Source organism: Leucopleurus acutus (assembly GCF_964270905.1).
Source record: "Leucopleurus acutus genome assembly, chromosome: 9".
Taxonomy (NCBI): Eukaryota; Metazoa; Chordata; class Mammalia; order Artiodactyla; family Delphinidae; genus Leucopleurus; species Leucopleurus acutus.
This window is the reverse complement of record NC_139144.1, coordinates 105,349,956-105,371,844: the sequence shown is the minus strand read 5'-3', so window position 1 is coordinate 105,371,844 and position 21,889 is coordinate 105,349,956. Positions and strand designations below refer to the sequence as shown.

General features: G+C 47.7%; 1 protein-coding gene across 5 annotated transcripts in view; it reads right to left on the bottom strand.

Annotated features, from left to right (window-relative positions):
• Window positions 1-21,889, bottom strand: part of DPP6 (dipeptidyl peptidase like 6) — a gene marked incomplete at both ends in the record, with an annotated part of 1,037,088 nt that overhangs the window by 551,934 nt on the left and 463,265 nt on the right. For 2 of the 5 annotated variants that reach the window (XM_082846709.1, XM_082846711.1), the window contains one exon: window positions 5,769-5,825. The exons of the other annotated variants lie outside the window; for them this stretch is intronic. In XM_082846709.1, coding sequence (XP_082702835.1) covers window positions 5,769-5,825 — 57 coding nt within the window. Of the gene's footprint in view, window positions 1-5,768; window positions 5,826-21,889 lie in introns of those variants that run through there. 5 annotated transcript variants of the gene reach the window in all.

The window sequence follows — 21,889 nt, the reverse complement described above, 5'->3', positions numbered from 1 at the left end:
AATGAAATGTGCTCCATGCAGAGAGGAAGCATTTTTTCAGAAAGAAAAGTCAGCTGCTTTCCATTTGTTTTGAATCTGAGCTGTGGATACAGCCCTTCTGGGGTTGCTGGGGCTTTCGTTTAGTCCCTTAAGTGACCAGAACACTCCTAGAGCTCATCCATGAATCTGGTAAGGTTGCAGGCTACAAAATTAACGCACAGAGATCTGTTGCATTTCTGTACGCTGACAATGAAAGATCAGAAAAAGAAATTAAGGGAACGCTCCCATTTACCATCGCATCAAAGAGAATAAAATACCTTAGGAATAAACCTACCTAAGGAGGCAAAAGACCTGTACCCCAAAAACTATAAGATGCTGATGAAAGAAATGGAAGATGACACAAACAGATGGAGAGATGTATCACGTTCTCGGATTGGAAGAATCAATATTGTTAAGATAACTATACAACCCATGGCGATCTACAGATTCAGTGCAATCCCTATCAAGTTACCAATGGCATTTTTCACAGAACTAGAAAAAAAAAAACTTATATTTGTATGCAAACACAAAAGACCCCGAATAGCCAAAGCAATATTGAGAAAGAAAAACGGAGCTGGTGGAATCAGGCTCCCTGACTTCAAGACTACACTACAAACCTACAGTAATCCAAACAGTATGGTACTGGCACGAAAACAGAAATATAGATCAATGGAACAGGATAGAAAGCCCAGAAATTAACCTACGCACCTGTGGTCGATTAATCTACCACAAAGGAGGCCAGATTATACATTGGAGAAAAGACAGTCTCTTCAATAAGTGGTGCTGGAAAAACTGGACAGCTACATGTAAAAGAATGAAATTAGAACATTCTCTAACACTATTTACAAAAATAAACTCAAAGTGTATTAAAGACCTAAATGTAAGACCAGATATTATAAAGCTCAGAGAGAAACACAGGCAAGAACACTCTTTGACATAAATTGCAGCAATATCTTTTTGAGCTTCTTTTAATATAGCATGTAACTTGCATCCTAGAATACTGGGAACTACCTGTAGACACCAGAGCACACAGATTATGGCTTCAGGATAGTGTCTGCCTCATTGCTATATTCTTCTCTCTGGTGATGAGACTAAACATCCCTCCTCTGAGAAAAGCACCACACCAGCCCGCCTTTCCTCTCCTCAGAGATGTCACACTGCTTTTGCCCTGGTCCCTCAGCTCCAGAAGCCACACTGGCAAACCCAGGCACTAAGCTTTCATTCTGAACCTGCTCTTGCTAGGATACCCAGGGCTTCTGAGTTCTCCCCCCAAATCCTTCACACATCAACCCATTTTGCAGCCAAAGTGCTTCTCTCTTTCTCCCTGCTCTGGAAGTTCACAAGTCCTAGAGGTATTTTGAGACAATCTTAAGAACCTGGCATCCCTATTCTTTGTCCAGTTCCTTCAAGTTCCCTTTTCATCCAGAGAGTCTTAGCTAAGTCAGTTCATGGGCAGAACAGAATTTGATTTACACTAGTACAATGACTGCAGCCACTGCCACTTTTTGAGTCATAAAAGGACCACCTCTCTATACGTCATGTTTGCACTTCCTCATACTGAATCTTGTTTCTCTGGTTCTTCTTCTTCTTCCTCTTCCTCACCCTCCCCTTCCCCCTTTCCTCCTCCTCTTCCCCTCTTCCCCTTTTCCTTCTTTTGGTAAGATTCCCTTACCATAGTTACATAAAAAATTTAACTCTCATGACTGTCAAAGCCAGATCCTCTGTTTCCGTATCTAATTTTACTACTGAAAGAAGCAACAGGATCTCGTGCAAAGAGTACTGGACAAGGAATGTCAGAAGTCATCACTTATGTACCCTTGGGAAGGCCTACCCTCTTTCAGAAGTCTCAGCTCCATGCATTTTAATGTTCACTTTAGAGCTGTTTGTAAAATTCTCTTCACATCAGAAAACTCTTCTGTAATGGCATTATCATTATGAAGTTAATTATCAGATTAATAACTATCAGATAAATAATTTAACATATCAGTCAACACTAGGTCCTGAGGCCCATCATTTAATAGGAGAAGAGACACATTGGGGCTATATATTAGGACTTGTGCATGCAGATCAGAGAAAACTGAAAAGCAACAAAAAATAATCGTTACATCTAATAGGACTATCAGACCCACTGGTTTTCAGATTGAGGGAAGTTACAGAGGTGACTGAACTTAACATACAGCAAAAGATACAAGTTAGCCCACAGAACACAGAATATTTCTATATGAAAAGAGACTTTCTTGAAGACCTTTAAAGAAAAGGCATATTCTCATTTATCTGTGAGACTCCTGAGCGAAAGAGGGTAGGACAGATCATGTGATGCACTTTTCCAACTCTGTGATGCGTGAGGCCTGCCTCTGTGTGTGTGTGTGTGTGTGTGTGTGTGTGTGTGTGTGTGTGTGTGTGTGTGTATCCACATACACACAGATACAGAATCTGCCACTCATCCCTGCTCAATATGTGAGAAACAATGTGTCATGGCTGACTGGAAACATGGAGAATGAAGCCTTCTCTCTCCTCTGCCTCTTAACAGCATCGCTGACGACCACTTTTCAATTTTAAGTCGTTTGAAATGAGTACAGTACAGTTTAAAATACATGTGCTTTTACTTATTTTTAAGGGGGAAAAATCCCTTAATTTGGTTCTCTAAGGAAGGATCTAGTTTGTTTGCAAGAACACACTAAATTTAAACCGAATTGGCCTCAGCTTTTTCTACTTCACCTCCGAGGCTGACCTCTGGGCACATGGTGCAGCGGGGTGCCGGCCAGGGCGGATTCTGTTCTCACCGACAAGCCTCTGGAACATCTGATTGGCTTCAGAGCCAAAGGACGGATTTAATTCCTTCAGCTTAAAAAATATATTGTTTCCAAACCTCTCTGGGCTTTCATACTTCATTTAAAAATAATTTTTAGCATCTCCAAAGAGAAGGAGAAGCAGTCTTCTAGAAGTCTATTCTCCACTTTATTCCAACATGTTCATACAGTACGCTTAAAAAAACCCAACTCTTTCCACATATTCATCTATTCTCAGTACATTTTTAGAAAACAAGTTGGAAAAACTTGGCAATCTCTAATTAATAGGTAAAATCAATTGGTTTTATGTCATTTCCTAGACTTTTTTCATTAATCTGCAGTAATCCTCGGCATACAAAAGTTATTTCCAGCTGCCACCCACGTGCCTTGGTTCCCAACTACCAAGGCGGATAAGAAACTGTACCGTGCCTGTGTTAGCCTGCTAAGAACTAAGTGGTCGTCTACGGCAACACCACCAAAATTCTTAAGACTGTTGGAAATACGTATCATGCTACATTAAATCCAAGTCCTCGGTAACGCTAAGGGTTTCAACCAAGACATGAGGCTTGGTGATTTGAAGGCAGCCACGAAGCTGGTTAGTACAAGCAAATGATCCCCAACCTAACAACCAAACCAAGCCACAAACCAGCATCTATCTCTTTCTCCTACAAAAACTGGGAGCAGATTCCTCCCAGCCTGGGTAAGGGGCCATCCCCTGCATTAATAACGAGGAAAAAACTGATACGAAGAATTAAAAGATTCATTAAGAGCTTTGTAGCCTGAGCACATAAATAGTTTAAATATCTTTTGAAAACTGACAATGGAAGAAGATAGTCTTCATGAACTAAATATTCCATTTCCCTCTTTGTGTTTAGAGCAGTTACAATTTTAGCCAATGTCCCCTAAAGGTATATTTATGTTCGATGTGAGACCTCTGCCCTCCAGCCCAGTTTGCTTCTCCTCCTCTAGCCCTGCTGTCGACCTTCTCTTTATTGGACTGTGGGCTGCTCTGTGCATTCCTCAGGGTCAAGATGATGTCACTCTGAGAAGAGAGGAAAGGGCCCTCCCAAGTGCCTGGGAGGGGACTGCTTCTCCTGGACGCCCTACCTGCTACCCGAATCCACAGCCACCTCTGGTTCTCAGGATGCCAGCTGAAGTCTTCCATGATTCCAGCACGTTCAAGTATAAGGGATTAACCATGATCAAAAGGTATAAAATCAAACAAGAGCTTGCACCTCCTCCAAAACCCACACGCTAGTTAACTGTTTCCCGTATGCTGGCATGTGAGGGTATCAGGCAAGATGAGAGCAAAACTGAACAGAAGCCATGGACCTTCTTCTACATAACATAGCCTGGGCTTCTGAGTGCCCGCCCTTGGGTTTAGACCTATGAACAACAAAGTCGTCTCTCCATAATTATTGTCCCATGGTCCGAGATGCTACCTAAGCCCTTGCTGGAGCCTGTAAGCCCAGGGCATGTTTATTTTATAGCTAGTGAGGAGGAGATCTGTAATAAAAGGAAGCCCAGTCAGTCACAGGATGTTAATTCAGGGTGGACCTATTTCTTTATTGAACAAATATCCTGGAAGAGAAGGGCCTGGCTTGCCTCTTGCGAACCTCTGCGTTCATGCTACACCGAGCATTAACCCTCATACAAACTCGCCCACTGCATACAAGGATTCCTAGATTTCCATATTTACAAAATCTCCTTCCCGGAAGAAATCAAACTGTACTTAAGTTCTTTAGATGATGAGGATGATGATGCAACTAATAAGATGGTCTCATTTTTAATGGAAAAATGGGATTTGAGGAAATGACTACAAGTATGCAGCTTGCAGTCAATACAGATCCGAAGTTGTCTTCACAAGGTCTCTGAAGAGTTGATGACGGGCTGGTCGCAGTGTCCCCAAAGAGGCTCTTTGCCTTCCTGAACTTTAGACGGATCCCCTTTCTTTGCCCCAATCCTAGCAAGTGAAAGCTAACACCCCTAAAATAAACAGGGAAAATCAGCTCACGCTGTTGGTTTACCAAGCCTGAGCGAGCTGCTTTGATAATCTACTGGTGTCTCCCAGGATCTGTTTTAACGATCTGCCAGAGGAGAACTAAGCAGTGATTAAAAGATAAGAACCTTCAAGATCTTTTGAGAAGGGAATTACAATATAACAGATTGCTGGTTCCCCTTTACTTCCTGAGCCTCTGCAGATGCTGGGCCTCTTCAGGGCAGGGTGAGCCGTGGTGGTCCGCTGCTAGATGGGGACACCAATGCAGTCCTGAACACCTGTGCCAGCCCTTTAAGACCTGCTACTTCTCAGCTGGGGCCCCTCTTGATCCTAACTGTGCCTCCGCTGGCTTTTCTGGCTGGGAGAGTCTGAATTCTCTAAATGCCAGGATGAACAGCAGAGATCTGTTAGTACCTTCAGAGATACTGGGGGAAAAGCAGGAAAAAGAGACACAGGTATCCAGGAAGAGTCCTTTAAACAGAGCTCATATGTCTTCTTTTGACTTGTGTTAGAGCCAAAGCAAAGTCCTGCTGGAGAGTCAGAATAAGCTGAATTATCTGGGGGGAGGGGGGTTGGCACTGGCCACTTCCTCCATCACCCCCTCCCCACCCCCAGATTACAAAGTATTATAGTTGGCAACCTTCACAACTGACATGCTAAATTTGGCAACTCTGAGAGTGGCCTTTGTCCTCAGGTCCCTACACATCAAGTTTACCTCTCCAGATGTCCCCTGGGCGCATGCATTATTGATGGACCAGGGATCGCTCAAAAACAGAAGCGGGGGAGAGGAGAGAGGCAGCCCCCAGCGCACACGCTCGGCACTTTATCTCAGGGGCCAGCTCCGTGGCTCAGGGGGCTACAGTGGTGCAAATACAAAATCATTCAAGAGGCACAATCCCCCCCGACTCCCTCACACGCACACGCACACCGAGACGCGGGCACACTCCGGAAAGCAGCATTACCTGCTCCTGCTGTTGCATGGATTTCCCCGAAGCATTTGGCTCCTTGGCTGTAGTCATGATTTCCTGTTCAGGGTGCACACAGGCACAGGGGCAGGTGCGATCTGCCCGGGAGTTTGGGGCCACCGGAGTCCACTGGGCGGGAGGACCGGGATTTAGTCCATGCTTCCCAAACCACACGGCTACTGGGGCAGGGTGGGGGAGGACCAGTGAGCTGAGCAGCCTAGTTTTCTTTTTAAATGCAAAGAGCAGAGAGCGGCTCCGAAAGGGGAGATGCTGCGGCTTAGCGGGGCTTCTCCTGTTAGCAACAGCCTCTGCAATCGCCACAGAAACAACGACAACTGCTTAGCAACCGGCAAGTGGCGGCGCGGTGCAGGAAGGGGACCCGAGTGATGCGCGCCGCTCCCACCCGCCTCCCGTGGCGCACGGCGCATGCTCGGACCGTGGCCGCGGGGAGGGGAGGGGGCTGGGCAGGGGGCCCCGGCGGGAAGGGGGTGCCGGCGGGGGGAGGGACCCCGGCGCGGCGCGGCGCGGCCACAGGTCCGGGAGCTTGTCGCCAACCTGCCCAGGTGGCCGGAGCTGCCAGCGCTGCCGGCAGGTCCCACCGGGGCGGGGCCACGAAGGGGCCACACGCGAGGTGCCTTGTTTTTCCCTCTGCCAAGCGCAGGGCCTTGGGGGAGGAAGGTGGCCTGTGGGCACCAGAGAATGGCTTCTTTTCTGTTTGCCCTGTGTGTGTGTGTGTGTGTTTTTTTTTTTTCTCCTGGATCGCTAGCTATGGAAATCTTGGCCTTTATTTTCCTTAAAATTCAGAAAACTTATTATGTTCCATCTTTTAACTCAAAGAATCCTCTGTTTCTCTGTGAAAATCAACCAGGACCTCAAGGGTGTCTGTTGCTTAAAAGAAGCAAAGAAAGAAAGAAGCCCATGGGGTGACCTTACAGGAACGCAAGGGCTCCCCGCCGAGTCCTGAGCTCAAGGAGAAAGCCGGGGCAGAGACGGCCGTCCTGCTCACCCGGCCTGATGTCCTTGAGCTTGGCGCTGACCCTGGGCGGACCGAGCCGCTGGTGGAGGACAAACGCGCTGGGGGACTCTGGGCTTGATGAGCTAATAGCTTGCAGGTGGGGATACCTGGGCCTTCCAGAAACTGCAGCCAGCTCATGCCCGGGGGTCTTCTGCTGGCCCTGTGTGTGACGTGGCCTCTGTTAGTACTTGTCTCTCCCCTCCCTGCCTTAAGCCTCTGCCTCCACCAAAGGGCCTCTGGCCACAGACACTCACCGGCCCGGGGGAGCGTAGCCCTCACCCCACCCAGCCCTGACAAGCGCTCTCAGCAAGGAAGTCCTTCCCGAGCCGCTGGTCTGTCTTGCCTTCGCCCCTGCGAAGCCAGTGCAGTTCCCTGTAGAGAGAAGGCGAGGTAGGTCTGTATCCAGTTGAAAGGTGTTTCATAGAAGACTTCCCTGGCCCCCTGGCCCAGTCATTGGACAAGAACAGACACACGCCGGCAAGATCCATGGCACTGTGTCCTTCCCTAGAGTTGACAGCTGAGTCCAGATAGCGCAGAGTTGCCTGCCCCTTCCACGACGCCTGGGCACAGATACCGGAAGGTCAGGAAGGGCAGCTGGAGCTCGCCTGGTTTGGCCGAGCGTACGAAAAGGAAAACCCCATGTAAGAGCCTTGTCCCACAGTCAGGCTTTGCTTTGTGTTGTGTTTGCCTTTGACTTAGACATCCCTGTGGGACGGGGAGTTTCCGGGATGGGAACAGCAGTGGCGTGGATCCCTGTGTTCGTGGCTTGATCCCAGGGTGTCTGGAACATAGGTCATCACCAGTGTGGGCTGGAGGGAGTGTGCCAGGCCACACAAGCCCTCAGGGGAGTCGTTGCCCAGTTACGGGTTTCTAAGGAGGGAAAGCTGGGGTCACTGCGGTGTGAGGTCCCCAAGCGAACCTGACATCGAGGCCCCAGCAGCAAAGACTCAGAAAGGGGACCTGGGCAGTGAGGTGAGTAGCCACCCTCCCCTCGCACACCTGGACCACAGCAGCCCCGGGGGGGACCTCGGTGACGGGTGAGACCAGCAGCCCTTGTGGCAAAATGGTTCATTGCTGAGCATCTCAGAACTGGTCTGTCCTCCAGAGTTTCCTCTTAAATCAAAACCCCTGGGGTGGGTCAAATCTTAAACCACCATCTGTTAACATCTCCAAAAGCATCCTCCGCTAACTTGTGGGGGCCATGAACGCCACCCGGGACCGATATCCAAGGACAGGGACACCAACGGGGGGCAGGGAGAAGCAAAAGGAGCCAGGACCTGCCTCCTCTTCACGGTTTCCAGAGCCCTGGGTCTAACCCACTCGGTGGTACCCCAGGGTGCTCAGCTGTGTCTGGTGGGGACTGACATGAAACCCTTCGGGCACTTCTATTTTATCTTTCAATAACGACCTTAAATGTTATTTTACATCTAAAGTGAATATGGATGTAATGCAAAGTTCACGCACATTTGTAAGATTATACCTGATACTTCAACGAAGTCTCCTGCTGGCATCAGATCACTTGGGCACTTGCCCTACCAGCCCCTCCCCCACCCACCCCCACCCCTCCTTCAGCTACTCTCCCTTCAAGAGCCACTGGGTGGTGCAGCTCGCAAATGGCTGGTGGATGGACAGGACAGGTGGTACCACTCGGAACCTTTCCATGGGCCTTTCTGGCACCAGGTGTCCGGAGGCCAACTTTTCTGCCTACTTGACCTTGACTGCTTTTCAAAGAGAAAGGGCAGGACTTCCTAATAAGCCACAGACAACACAGATGAACTTGAAGGACCTTCTGCTGAGTGACGTGTGCCAGTAACAGCAGGACAAATACTGCATGATTCCACTTATACAGGGGAATCTAAAATCGTCAGACTTATAGAAGCAGAGAGTAGAATGGTTCTGCCAGGGGCTGGGGGGCGAGGGAAGCAGGGAGGGGCTATTCAACGTGGATAAACTTTCCATTCTGCCAGATGACAAAGTTCTAGAGCTGCTGTAAACATCACAACTCTAGTGAACAATGCTGCATTGTACACTTAAAAATCTGTTACCTGAAGTAAGTCACAGAAAAACAAATACCGTATCATTTCAGTCAAGTGTGGAGGAGAGCAAACAATCAAAAATAAATCAACAAAACAAAAACATAAACATAGATGCCGAGAACGGAGTAGTGGTTACCAGAGGGGAAGGGGGAGGGGCAAAATGGATGGGAGCTAAATTTCTGGTGGTGCGCACACTGCAGGGGACACAGAAGTCGAAATACGTTGTACACATGAAACATATCGTGTTATACACCCGTGTTACCTCAATAGAAAATAAATCTATTGGGATTAACAGATACACACTACTATATATAAAATAGATAAACGACAAGGACCTACTGTATAACACAGGAGGGATTATAGATCCCTGTATAACACAGGGATCTATACTCAATCTTTTGTAATAACCTATAAGGGAAAAGAATCTGAAAAAAATACGTATGTATAATTGAATCACTGCTGTACACTTGAAACTAACACATTGTAAATCAGCTATACTCCCACTAAAACAACAACAACGACACAAATAAACCTAAAAAACAACCTGTTAAGAGGGTAGATCCTTAAGAGAGAGAAAGGGCTGCCTTTTGTCCATGTTCTAAAATTAATCAGTATCCCTCTAGAAGGAAAACACCCCGCCCAAGTTTATCCTTTCAGCTGAAGTGTGTCCTGCACCCTTCTCTCCGAGCCTCAGCGAACATTCAGTTGATAGCATCCATCCTTAGCAAAGGGAGAAAGTCAACGCTTAGCTACTTCATAATAATGACAGTAACAGTGGCTGCCTGGTACTGCCCTGGGCTATGCACCCAAGCCCAGCATCTCTGTGAGGCGGGCCCTGCGATTCCCCCATTTTACAAAAGAAAAGTGACATTTAGAGAATTTATGAAACCCATGGTTACCCAACAAGTAAGTGCCCAACCTAAACCTGGGCGTGCAGGCCAGGGGCCACCATACCACACTGCCCTGAAATGCGTGCAGAGTAGAATATTGAAAATACTGAGCTCGTCCGTGCCAGGAAGGACGCTGAGCACTTGATACCTATAATCTTAATTGATCCTCAAAAATCTCTTAGATACCCATGGCATTAGTTCGCTAGGGCCGCCACAACAAAGTACCACTAGAAGTCCAAGGTCAAAGTGTTGGCCTCTCTCTCTGGTCTGCAGGTGGTGGTCCCTCTGTGTGTGTGTCTGTCCTGATCTTCTCTTCTCTTCACAGGGACACCAGTCCTATGGGATTAGGGGCCACCCAGTGGTCTCATTTTACCTTAATCACCTTTTAAAAGATCCTGTCTCCAAATACAGTCACGTTCTGAGGTCCTGGGGGTTAGGACTTCAAGTTATAAAGGTGGGGGGGGGGACACAATTCATCCCCTAACACCTATTGTTACCCCATTTCGCTGATGAGGAAGCTGAGGCTTGAAGCAATTAAACAGCTCTTCCAGAGTCACACGGTCAGTAGTAAATGGCAGAGTCACTCAAAACAAGAGTAAGGCTCCCAAACACCGCAGCATCTTCAAAGCGGCAGGCAGCTAAGGTGGTCTCACGAAGGCCTCACTCTGGGCGAGCCCCTCGTGTGGCTCTAGGGAGGATCTGCAGAGCAGTATGGACCTAGCCCTTCCCAGGTGAGTGTTCCCTGTACCAAGGGGGCAGAGAGAAGCCGCGCAAGTGGGGCGTCTTCGTTCTGCAGCTGAGCACTTTCCCGGAGCACCGAGCAGGGGCTACCCTGACGCCTGCTTCTCAGCCCCGCCAGCTCTTCACTGCACTTGCTGGACACAGGCAGCTGAGCCTGGCAGAGCGTGGCAGCCTGCCTGCCAAGGAGGCTGCCACCAAATGCTCACCCTGCCGTGTACCCACCTCCCATTCCCACTGGCCCCACTGCCCGGTGCTACGAGAAACATCTCAGAGCCCGCAGTCAGCCTCCCTGCGTGGACCCAGAGCACAGCAGTCCTGAGCAGGTGCACCTGGATGGAGGCTCGTTCGCGGGAGCGCGATTCGGCCTTCAGCCTTCTCTCCCGCCCAGGTGTGTCCAAGATGGGCGGCTGGCACAGGCTCGGCTAGGTAGGTTTGTCTGTGGATGTGCAAGCCTGGGTCCCGCTGCAGCTCCAGGCCATTTCTCACTCCTCTGATTTCCGTTCACCCTGCCCAGAGTAACCAATCAGCTAAAACAGCTTTGCTTCACGACTCGCTCCATCAGCAGGTCTTTAACAAGCACCTACTATGTGCAGATAGCAAAACTGCCAAGAGACAGACACGCTGGCTGCCTCGCTGCTGTGAGGCAGGGATGAAAATGTCCTTAGAGTAGGATCCCTGAAGATTTAAAATTTTTTTTTAGCATTAACCATCTGCAAGAGAAGCCACTTCTAACTTACAGTTCCCTGAAAATAAAAGCGAATATGGGCAGAAAGGTAAGATTCCCTGGAGAGTTCAGCCAGGATCTGAAGAAGCAAGTTTAGAAAAACAGCTTATATAGATACATACTGAAAATAACCAAGGGGGAGGAAAAGTGGATACGTTTCCTGAAGACTGGGTTTCTCTAGAGAAACAGAACCAATAGGATGTGTGCGTGCGTGCGTGCGTGCGTGTGTGTGTGTGTGTGCGTGTGTGTGGAGCGAGAGAGAGATTGAGTATTTTAAGGAATTGGCTCATTTGATTGCAGGGGCTTGCAAATATGACAGCTGCAGGGTAGGGCCACGTAGGCTAGAAGGCTGGAAACCCAGGAAAAAGGCCGTCTGGAGGCAGAATTCCCTCTTCCTCCAAGGAGGTTGGTCTTTTTTCTCTTAAAGCCTTCAACTGATTGGACAAAGCCCACCCATATGGTGGAGGGTACTCTGTTTCACTCAGGAGTCTACTGATTTAAATGTTAATCACATTAAAAACCCCCCAATCCTCCACAGCAACATCTAGTTTGACCAAAACCTGGGTACCATGGCCTAGCCACACTGACACATAAACTCAACTACGACAGGCTATGAGTGGAAGCGACTGGTAAAGCATCTGACAGGGTGAATATTCTTAATTTACTATTCTTCTCCTCCCCCCTTTTTCCCATCTATCTTCCTGGGATGCTTGCTGCAATCTTTATTTATTTATTTTTTTTTCGGTACGCGGGCCTCTCACTGTTGGGGCCTCTCCCGTTGCGGAGCACAGGCTCCGGATGCGCAGGCTCAGCGGCCATGGCTCACGGGCCCAGCCGCTCCGCGGCACGTGGGATCCTCCCGGACTGGGGCGTGAATCCGTGTCCCCTGCATTGGCAGGCGGACTCTCAACCACTGCTCCACCAGGGAAGCCCTCCCATCACACTTTTTATGTCCCACACTTGTGTGAAGTCTTGTTCCATCACAGCTCCACCGTCCACTTCCCTTCCTGGCTTCCTAGCCCCATTGTGGGTTTCTCCAGGGCAAGGCCAAGGTAAAAGGAAGAGCTGCATATCAGTTAAAGGAATGAGCTTCAACGTCAGAATCATTTCTTATTTGCAAACCCCAGGTCTGCTCACTTGCTGTCTGTGTACAAGCCACTGAGTCCAGGTTTCAGCTGTTTAATGCACACAACAGTGGGCGGCTTACAGAGTATGGTCAGAACTAAATTAGGTCAACTCTGTAAACCAGTGGACACAGAGGAGGGGCTAAATCAGCAGCTCTTCTCATTGCTGGACTGAGGTCACCTTAAGGACATGTCTTCTTCTTTGTATCCTCAGTGCTTAGCACACAGGAAACAACAGAAAAGTGGGTGTGTTAGGGAGAGAACTTTGGGAAAACTTGAGTGTCACCTGCACTGAAATTCAGAGGACAAGAGTGTTTCTTCACATGAGCACCAGGAGAGGTCAGAACCAGATCGTTCATTTTAGGCAACTCGTCATCAGCAAAGACATTCAGACAATCACAACACAGAGTTCCTGTTTGAGCCTCATGGGGTAGTATGGCCACGGTTCACAGATCACTGAGAGACGGAAACGTGGATGCAGACCGCCCCGGGAGGATGGAACCGCAGGCACAGGAGGAAATGTCAGGTGGAATGGCTGTCAAAGTGACGAGGTTGGAAGAAGAGGCTTCCTGAGAACTTGGGGCTCCATTCTGCCCTACCCCTGTTTCAGCATCCAGCCAGGGCACTTGTCCTCCCCGCACCCCCCGACGAGAGCCACATGTCATTGAAACGAAGGGCTCCCTGGCTTAAAACACAGGATCCACCGAGTCCCTCACCACAGATGACCACCTTTCAAGAAGAAAGAATGAAAAGGGAAGAACAATGACCACCGAAGAGAAAACAATGTCTTACATTTTAGAAATCAACGATGAAATACACGAGGAAGATATATTTCCTCCATTCATCAGACAAGCTTAAAAGGTTCTATGTGCCTTATTACGTCTTTTTTAAGAGTCTCTTTTGCTGAAAATTAGAACTAAGCAGAAGTCCTTAAGAATTAGAGCCCAGCCTATCGAATAAGAATAAGATTATCTGCCATCGAGTATCGACTGGGAGGCAGACTCTCCGCCAGCCCCCAGGAAACAGAAAAGATAACTACTTGTTGGGCAACACAGAAACAACTTCATGAAGACGACTGCCCTCCTAAGAAAATGAAAAACAAGATTTATATTGTGAAATTTATTCTGTCACTTATTGTGTCAACCAGCAATGAAAGAGAGGAAGTAGAATAAAAGAGAAAATATAAGCGGATGTGGCCCTTAGTCAGGGTATTATTTTGTGAAACTTTTGTGAAATGGGGTCACCTGTGAAATATTAGAAAGCCACTGTTGTGAGATCTATAGGAGATCTGTGCCTGTCCATGGGCCCATGATTCCCTTTTATTCCAAGTCTTTCTCTCCCTTTCTGAGAATGCTCTGACCCTGTAGCTTCTCCAGGAAGCCTTCAGAAACTGACACCAGAGCCAGATCCTTAGGCAGCCTCGGGCTCCAACACCAGTAATTTCCCCTTTCAACATGTCCGTTTACAAAACATGCCACTATCCCAAAAGGGTCTGCATGCGATGGAGAAAAAGCACGCCCGAATCAATGAATTACGTCTCTTACAAAGATGCTCAGATGAATACTGAATAGAAAGATCGCCCTTGTGATGAACATATTACACCAGGAAATTAGCTGAGTTTGAGCCACAGCTCATACAGGATGCAAGATTGAAACCTACATGATTGATGATTTCTCAAAGCCCATCCCCAGTAGGATGACAGGCAGCAAAGAGTACAGTGCATGTGGTAAAATTCACAGGGACCAGAAAGGCTCCAATTTTAAAGGATTTTCCTCATTGAGACTTCAGAATCACAATTATGTTTTTATCCTTTGTGGTTGCTATCATTCATAAACCTATTGATAACAGATACAGTTGACAGAGACGTTAAGACACCCCATATCTCTACATTAACCAAGTATTGAGATCCTGTCAGTGGATCAAGTTAACAGACCTACCCCACCAGAAGCACTAACTTGAAGAAACCTGGGAAAATCATTTCTAGATTCAGGGCTGCCTTCTTCCCTGACTCTTTGCAGCAGCTTTCAGAAACCCACCTCTTCCTTCAGATGAAGCATGGTCTTCTGATGGGTACAGGTTTTTGCTATACCTCTAAAAAGGAATGGAGTCAAATGTTACTCACTGATACTGGAGTATTAAGGAAGGAATATGTTTTCCTTCTCTTGAGGGTTTATTATGTTCTAATAGAAAACACCTATATGTCCATCATTAGGTTCATTCTGGATGGAAATCCCCCTCTGAGTATCCCTCTTAGGACGAGACAAGAATACCACGTCATGTAGGACGAGACAAGAATACCATGTCGTGGGTGATAGGACCAGGGTCTGTGGCCTGACCCAAGGACAGCCAATCTATAGCCATATAACCCATGTGAAGAGTCAGGCCAATCTGATTCTCCTTTTCAGGAACTTGAATTCATGCAAACTCAGAAGCCTTCTTTTCAAGCCCAAGTTGGTTCCAATTTATCATTGGGTGGTAGTGATGAGCAAGTGAAAGGTCCCCGTACAGACTGACGCCTAAGGATGCCCAAGGCTAGTCCTACCCCAATGACCCTCTTGTCCTGGGGGTCAGATGGAATTCACACAGGTTTTCTAGGGAAGAAGTGACTGCAAACTAGTTCAGGTTCCCAAAGCCCAACAATAGTTTTCCACTTGCTGAGAGTTTTGATTCCATTCAAAACAAGAAATTATTATTGGATAACCCTGATTGGTCACTTTTTTTGTCTCTCTCATTTAATTCCCAGACATTTATTGAGCATCTACTATATACCAGGGCTTACTGGGACACTGGGGAAACCCAGATACAGAAAAAGCACAACCCCGGCTTTGAAGGACACTCAGTCCAGTGGGAAGGCAGACAAACAGACTGTATCACGAGATGAATGTGAAGGCAAGTGCGTACAGAGGTGGGGCAATGGACCTGTGGTCCTCAAAGGTTTTGGTAGGATGTCCCACTGGAACGACAGGGGGCCAGGTGGACTAGTGGAGAAGCGACAGAGCAGCGGGACCCATGTGCAAATAAAGGGTGGCAATGCACGAGAAGGTCCCTTGAGGGGCTGTAGGGCATCTAGGGTGCTGGGGTGCAGTGTGGGTGAGGCAGCATGGACTGGGCAAGGCTGGACTATGATGACCCTCTTCATCAAAGGGACAAGCTCCACCCTGCAGACAACTGGAAAAAAATGTAGGCGATAAAATGTCATGAGCACATTTGCCATTTAGAAATGTCTCTTTTCAGCATGTGGAAAATGCACTAGGACAGAGACAGCAGTTTAGGAAGTTTTTGGAGCTGTCCAAGCAAGAAAAAGGAAGTGCCCGGAGTCAAACGGTGCGGATGGATAGAAAGGAAGTTAAAATTGCACATCAGGGTCGACTTGAAACGGTGCGGATGGATAGAAAGGAAGTTAAAATTGCACGTCAGGGTCGACTTGAAACGGTGCGGATGGATAGAAAGAAAAGTTAAAATTGCACACCAGGGTCGACTTGAAAGAACACGTTGGCCAATTAAGAGTTGATCCATGGGACTTCCCTGGTGGTGCAGTGGATAGGGCTACGCGTTCCCAATGCAGGGGGCCCGGGTTCGATCCCTGGTCAGGGAACTAGATCCCACATGCATGCCGCAACTCAGACCTGGCACAAACAGATAAATAAATAAATTAAATTAAAAGAAAAAAAAGAGTTGATCCATTTTCTTTGGACACATTTAGCTGCAGCAACACAAATAATTCTCTGGAAGGCCCAAAGCAAGGTACTGCCAACGTTAGAAACATCTGTCACTTATTTTCACCTTTTGTTTGTACCACGTGGAACTTACGAATAAGCAATTCTGTAATGATGGGGATAAGTTGTAATGATCACACCTCACTTATTTTTCCTCCCCACCTGGTCATTCTACCAAGGGTTATATTTTCTCCAACCATTGTATTTCAACCGGAGGATTCCTTCGTTCCTTATTTTGATTAATCTGGTCAGTATGGCTCAAGGAACAAAAGCAGCTCAGGATTCAGGACACTTAGACCCAGTGCCTGCCAGGGGATGGACGCTGTGTCCCCCAAAATTCACGTGTTCAAACCTAAGTCCAATGTGCTAGCATCTGGAGGTGGCACTTTCGGGAGGTGATTAGGTCATGAGGGTGGAGTGGGATTGGTGCCCTTTTATAAGAGACCTTGGGGGCCCCTTCCACCACCTGAGAACACACTGAGAAACAGCCACCTATGAACCGGGAAGCTGGCCCCCACCAGACACGGACTATGCCACAGCCTTGATCTTGGACTTCCAGCTTCCAGAACTGTGAGGAAAACATTTCTGTTGTTTATTTGCTACCCAGTCCATGGTATTTTTGTTACAGCAGCCCGAATGGACTAAGTACCCTGCACACTGCACAAAGGTAGGGTCCCAATTCACACTGTGCTCTATGGACTCTGGACCGGGGTTGCTGGGCAAAAGTAAATACCTACAAACTCAATGTCAGTGATGCTCTCTGGAGTCACGTGAGAACATGGTGCTCCCTGGCGTCCATGCAGGGCCTGCCACTTGCACAGGCTGTGTGAGTCTGGGCAGGTCACTGCCACCTTCCAGTTTTGTTCACCCCAGCCTGGGCCCTGTAGAGGCAGCAGGCAGCCCTGCTTACTGCTATCCTTGTGCCACCACACCTAGTACTTAGCATACAGTAGGTGGTCCCTAAATGTCGGTGGCCCTTGAGGCAATGAGAGGACTGAACCAGCTCAAGGGGGCGCAGTGCCTCTGTCACTGTGAATTAGGTACCGTCAGTGCCCTGCAAGCCACTGGTCCAAAGATGGAACTCATTGGGCTTCCCTGGTGGCACAGTGGTTGGGAGTCTGCCTGCCAATGAAGGGGACACAGGTTCGATCCCTGGTCCTGGAAGATCCCACATGTTGCGGAGCGGCTGAGCCCGTGCGCCTCAACTGCAGAGCCTGCGCTCTACAGCCCGTCCTGTGCAGCAAGAGTAGCCACCGCGGTGAGAAGCCCGCGCACTGCAATGAGGAGTGGCCCCCGCTCGCCGCAACTAGAGAAAGCCCGCGCACAGCAACGAAGACCCAATGCAGCCAAAAAGAAATAAGTAAAACAAAGATGGAACTCAGAGGGGAAGGACTCTTTGTCATTGGCCTGGTGACCGTTAGCCTGCATTTGCAATGCATCCCACACGGAGAGCTTCATCCTACATCCAGGAGTTGGGAGCCAGCGTCTGGATGATTTATTAAGTCTATGAAATATTCTTCTGCCTCGGTTGATGACAGCGTTTTATTTTTCACCCAGATATTCTATTGTAAGCCATCCCTCCATCACTTCTCTGTCACCAGGCTCTGCTTTCTCTCGTGGTGTATTTTTCTCCATTTTTCATCAGCTTCTGCCCTGAAACGCCTTTTTCTGCCATTCTACAAGCTTCCTTCTTCAAATAGGTCTGCACTCCTGACACATTTTATTCATTGAATTTTACAAGTACAAAGAGAGAGAGAGACAAGGGTCTGTCGGTCTCAGAGTGGCAAAGCCTTGGAACACGACACTAATTTAAAAAATCAATCTTTCCTGATTGGCCCATGATTTTCATGTTCTGCGTATAACTTTTCCTGTCATTTCACTCTATGTGGAACCAGATTTAAGTATCCATTAGAATGCCAACTCCAAAAGGGCAAAAATTTGAAAGCTGCTTTATTCACTAACACAGGCGCTTCAAACAGTAGGTGCTCGATAAATAACTGTTGAAACATTCATTGTTACAGAGGCTTTTTTTTCCTGCCACTTGCAGGGAGCAAAACGTGGAGGGATTCATCATCTAGATGAAATTGCTTTAGACAAATCATGGCTCCCATGGAGAGAACTTATGATATGCCTTTATCTACGACGTCATCATCATTCAAACCGGCCTTAAAAAGTGGGCAAGCCATAAATCGTCTCCCCTCTCAAGAAGAACGGTCGTTGGAGGCGGCAGGTGCACGGGGAGGTGGCAGAGTCCCGGTCTAAGGTCCCTCAGCGAGTCCGCAGCAGAGCGCGGGCCACCCCCGTGCCTCCACTCCGAGTCCTCTGGGCGTGGCTTCGGTCCCTACAACGGAAACGGGTGGCTGGTGCACCTGGGGGAGGGGTGATGCAGAGTCACTGCGTCACGCTGCCAGGTAGGCATGGCAGCACCCCGACCCCAAGCCCAGCTCACCGGTCCTGCCTTCCCAGGTCCTGTCCTCCGCTTGTGCGCCACCGCTGTTCACACCCCTTCCTCACCTCTGGGCAGGAGGTTCACACAGGACAGCTCGCTTGCTGGGTTGCCTCCAGTGAGGACAATGGATGAAAATCACACCCCTTGATAAGTCTCGGAGAAGCAAAGTCCCGAAGTCGGAGGAAAACTCTCCTGGCTCCAGAGATCACGAGCTCAAGACTGGTGGGGCTGGGGTGGGGCAGTGTGTGGCCAGGAGGAGGACCAGATCTCCTCGGGTGCACAGTGCCCAGGGCATCCAGGGGAGACCCGTCACGCTCCTCTGGGCGGCAGGGGCTTTGCCCCGTTTTTACCAGACTCATTTTCTGTAGAAGAAAATCTCTGCTATGGTGGTGGCCCAATCCTCTATAACCATCCAGACATCTTCAGGATGGATCCTGCCTGTCACCTTTAATAGCCTCAGTCATTTGGGGACACAACGAGCAGGAATGTCTCTGGACAGCCTTCCTTACAAAAGGCAGGGCTCGACGCCCCCCCCCACCCCCCACCGGCTCACAGCTGATCTCGCTTCTCCTGCTCTGCCAGGCGCTGCTGTTTAATTAAGGAAGGTGGCAAGTGGCAAGAGCCCCTTCTGCTGGCCCTTCGGGGAGTCTGGTTCCAGAAGCGTGGCTGGGCCACCGGTCTGAGTCAGGCAGGCAGATGGACCCGCTGGGAAGCAGACGATACGCCTGGTCCCTCTGCTACTCCCAGCTCCTGTTTACCCCTCAGCTCCCTGTTTATTCTTTTCTCTTCTCTTGGGGACAGAATTCTTGGAAAATAGATGACAATGGCAGAGAATAGGTCGCCACGAGATTTGTCCAGATGCATTACAACATGGCGTTTACCTAAACCAGTGACATAAACTATTAACCTGGGAGGCTTTTTGCACTAAGTAGGATTTGTCCAAACCTAAGACAACCAACCCAGCCATCAGGAATGAACAAGGAGACTGTGGCCTTGGGGAGGCCAGGGAGTGTCAGGAGAGGAGAGCTGCTTCCTTGACACCATAGCTGGACGGTCCCCAAGGCCACAGTGACGCTCCACCAGGAAGGCCCAGACGGCCTGGGGAGAGGGACAGCGCCATGTGAGGGCTGAGCTCGAAGGCCACTTGGCCACTGACTCCGGACATTGGGGAGCCTTGCCTTAAAATTCAGGTCCTGTCAATAATTCCCTCGCCTGGAGGAGAATGTGCTTTTCAGAGTCACTTGACAGATGAAGGCCATCAGATGACCCTGCTGCCTACCTCAGGGAACTCTAGTGCATTGTCTGGTCTACTGGTCTACCTTCCATAACGGTCGGAAGCACCCATGACCTGTATGGTCCCAAGGACCCCAAGCCTCAGTCTCTGTCCTGAACGTGCATCCCGGGGGTTAAGCATCACAACCATTTTACTCATGGCCTCTTCGAAGTGCAGAGAGGATGAAATTGCCCCAGCCTGTTGATGAAGCTGGAGGCTGACTGGAGACCTGGATCTGGGGATCACTTCCTGTTTTCCCCATCACTAGACAAAACTGTCTCCCATCTCAGTGCCTCCTCCTGCCATTTCTGTAAAAGGGCTCATGTCAGTTCCATGGTTTTGTAAAATTGAATCTATTCTCTTCCAACCTACGGCACACAAACTATGAAATATTTAGCACACTGATCAAGAGCAGATATATTCAAAAAACAATATGGAGGAATTAGCTCTATTTTCTTTGAGGTGTATTTCAGTACGACAGGGAAAAACAGATGACAAATGGTTCTTGAGAATGTAAGGATAAACGAGTTTACCAAAGACCCCACAACCTTCTTATCGCCAGTTGATTGGTCAGAGTGAAAAACACGCCAGAGTTTTCTTGCAAAAAGTTAAACTGTTCTCTCTTTAGAGACTTTGCCTTTTTCTATATTCTGCACACATCAATGCCCTGCGTACGTTTCATACACGCACAGAAAGAATAATCAGTCTTAAAGTGAAACTAAGATCACCTCTGTATTGTGATATCAATGCTTTTTCTCATGAAAAATATAAGAACCTACCATGCTTCTCAAAAATTATAATATTCATTGTGTTGCCATTGCTTCACTTTTTAAAAACATTTCCTCACAAAAAGTTACTATAGCTGTGTTTTTAAACACACACACTCACTCCCCGCCCCACACACACGGCACACGGGCATACCTCGGAGATACTACGGGTTTATTAGTTCCAGACCACCACAACAAAGTGAATATTGCAATAAAGCAAGTTACATGAAATTCTTGGTTTCCCAGTGCATATGAAAGTTATGTTTACAGTCTACTGTAGTCTATTAAGTGTGCAATAGCATTATGTCTAAATAAACAAGATACATACCTTAATTTTAAAATATTTTATTGCTAATTTTCTGGTGGTGTCTTTAGGATTTTCTATGTATAGTATCAAGTCATCTGCCAACAGTGACAGTTTTACTTCTTCCTTTACCATTTGGATTACTTTTATTTCTTTTCCTTGTCTGATTGCTGTGGCTAGAACTTCCAATAATACGTTGAATAAAAGTGGCAGGAGTGGGCATCCTTGTCTTGTTCCTGATCTTAGAGGAAAAGCTTTCAGCTTTTCACCGTCGAGTATGATGTTAGCTGTAGGTTTGTCATATGTGGCCTTTATTATGTTGAGGTAGGTTCCCTCTCTGTCCACTTTCTGGAGAGTTTTTATCATAAATGGGTGTTGAATTTTGTCAAAAGCTTTTTCTGCATCTATTGAGATGATCATATGGTTTCTAGTCTCCAATTTGTTGATGTGCTGATGGATCTGTGGATACTGAAAAATCCTTGCATCCCACTTGTCCATGGTGTATTATCCTTTTAATGTATTGTTGAATTCAGTTTGCTAATTTTTTTGAGGATTTTTGCATCTGTGCTCATCAGTGATATTGACTTGTAATTTTCTTTTTCTGTGATATCTTTGTCTGGTTTCGGTATCACGGTGATGCTGGCCTCATAGAATGAGTTTAGAAGTGTTCCTTCCTCTGCAATTTCTTGAAATAGTTTGAGAAGGACAAGTGTTAACTAGTCTCTAAATGTTTGATAGAATTCACCTGTGAAGCCATCTGTCCTGGACTTTTGTTTGTTGGGAGTATTAAAATCACTGTTTCAATTTCAGTACTGGTTATTGGTCTGTTCCTATTATCTTTTTCTTTCTGTTTCAGTCTTGGGAGATTGTACCTTTCTAAGAATCTGTCCATTTCTTCTAGGTTGTCTATTTTATTGGCATATAGTTGTTCATAGTAGTCTCTTATGATCTTCTGTATATATGCGATGCTGGCTGTAACTTCTTTTCCGTTTCTGATTTTATTGATTTGGCTAAACACCATCTGAGCCTTCAGTGAGTTGAAATCTTTTTGCTGGTGGCGGGTTTCAAATATTTTGAGA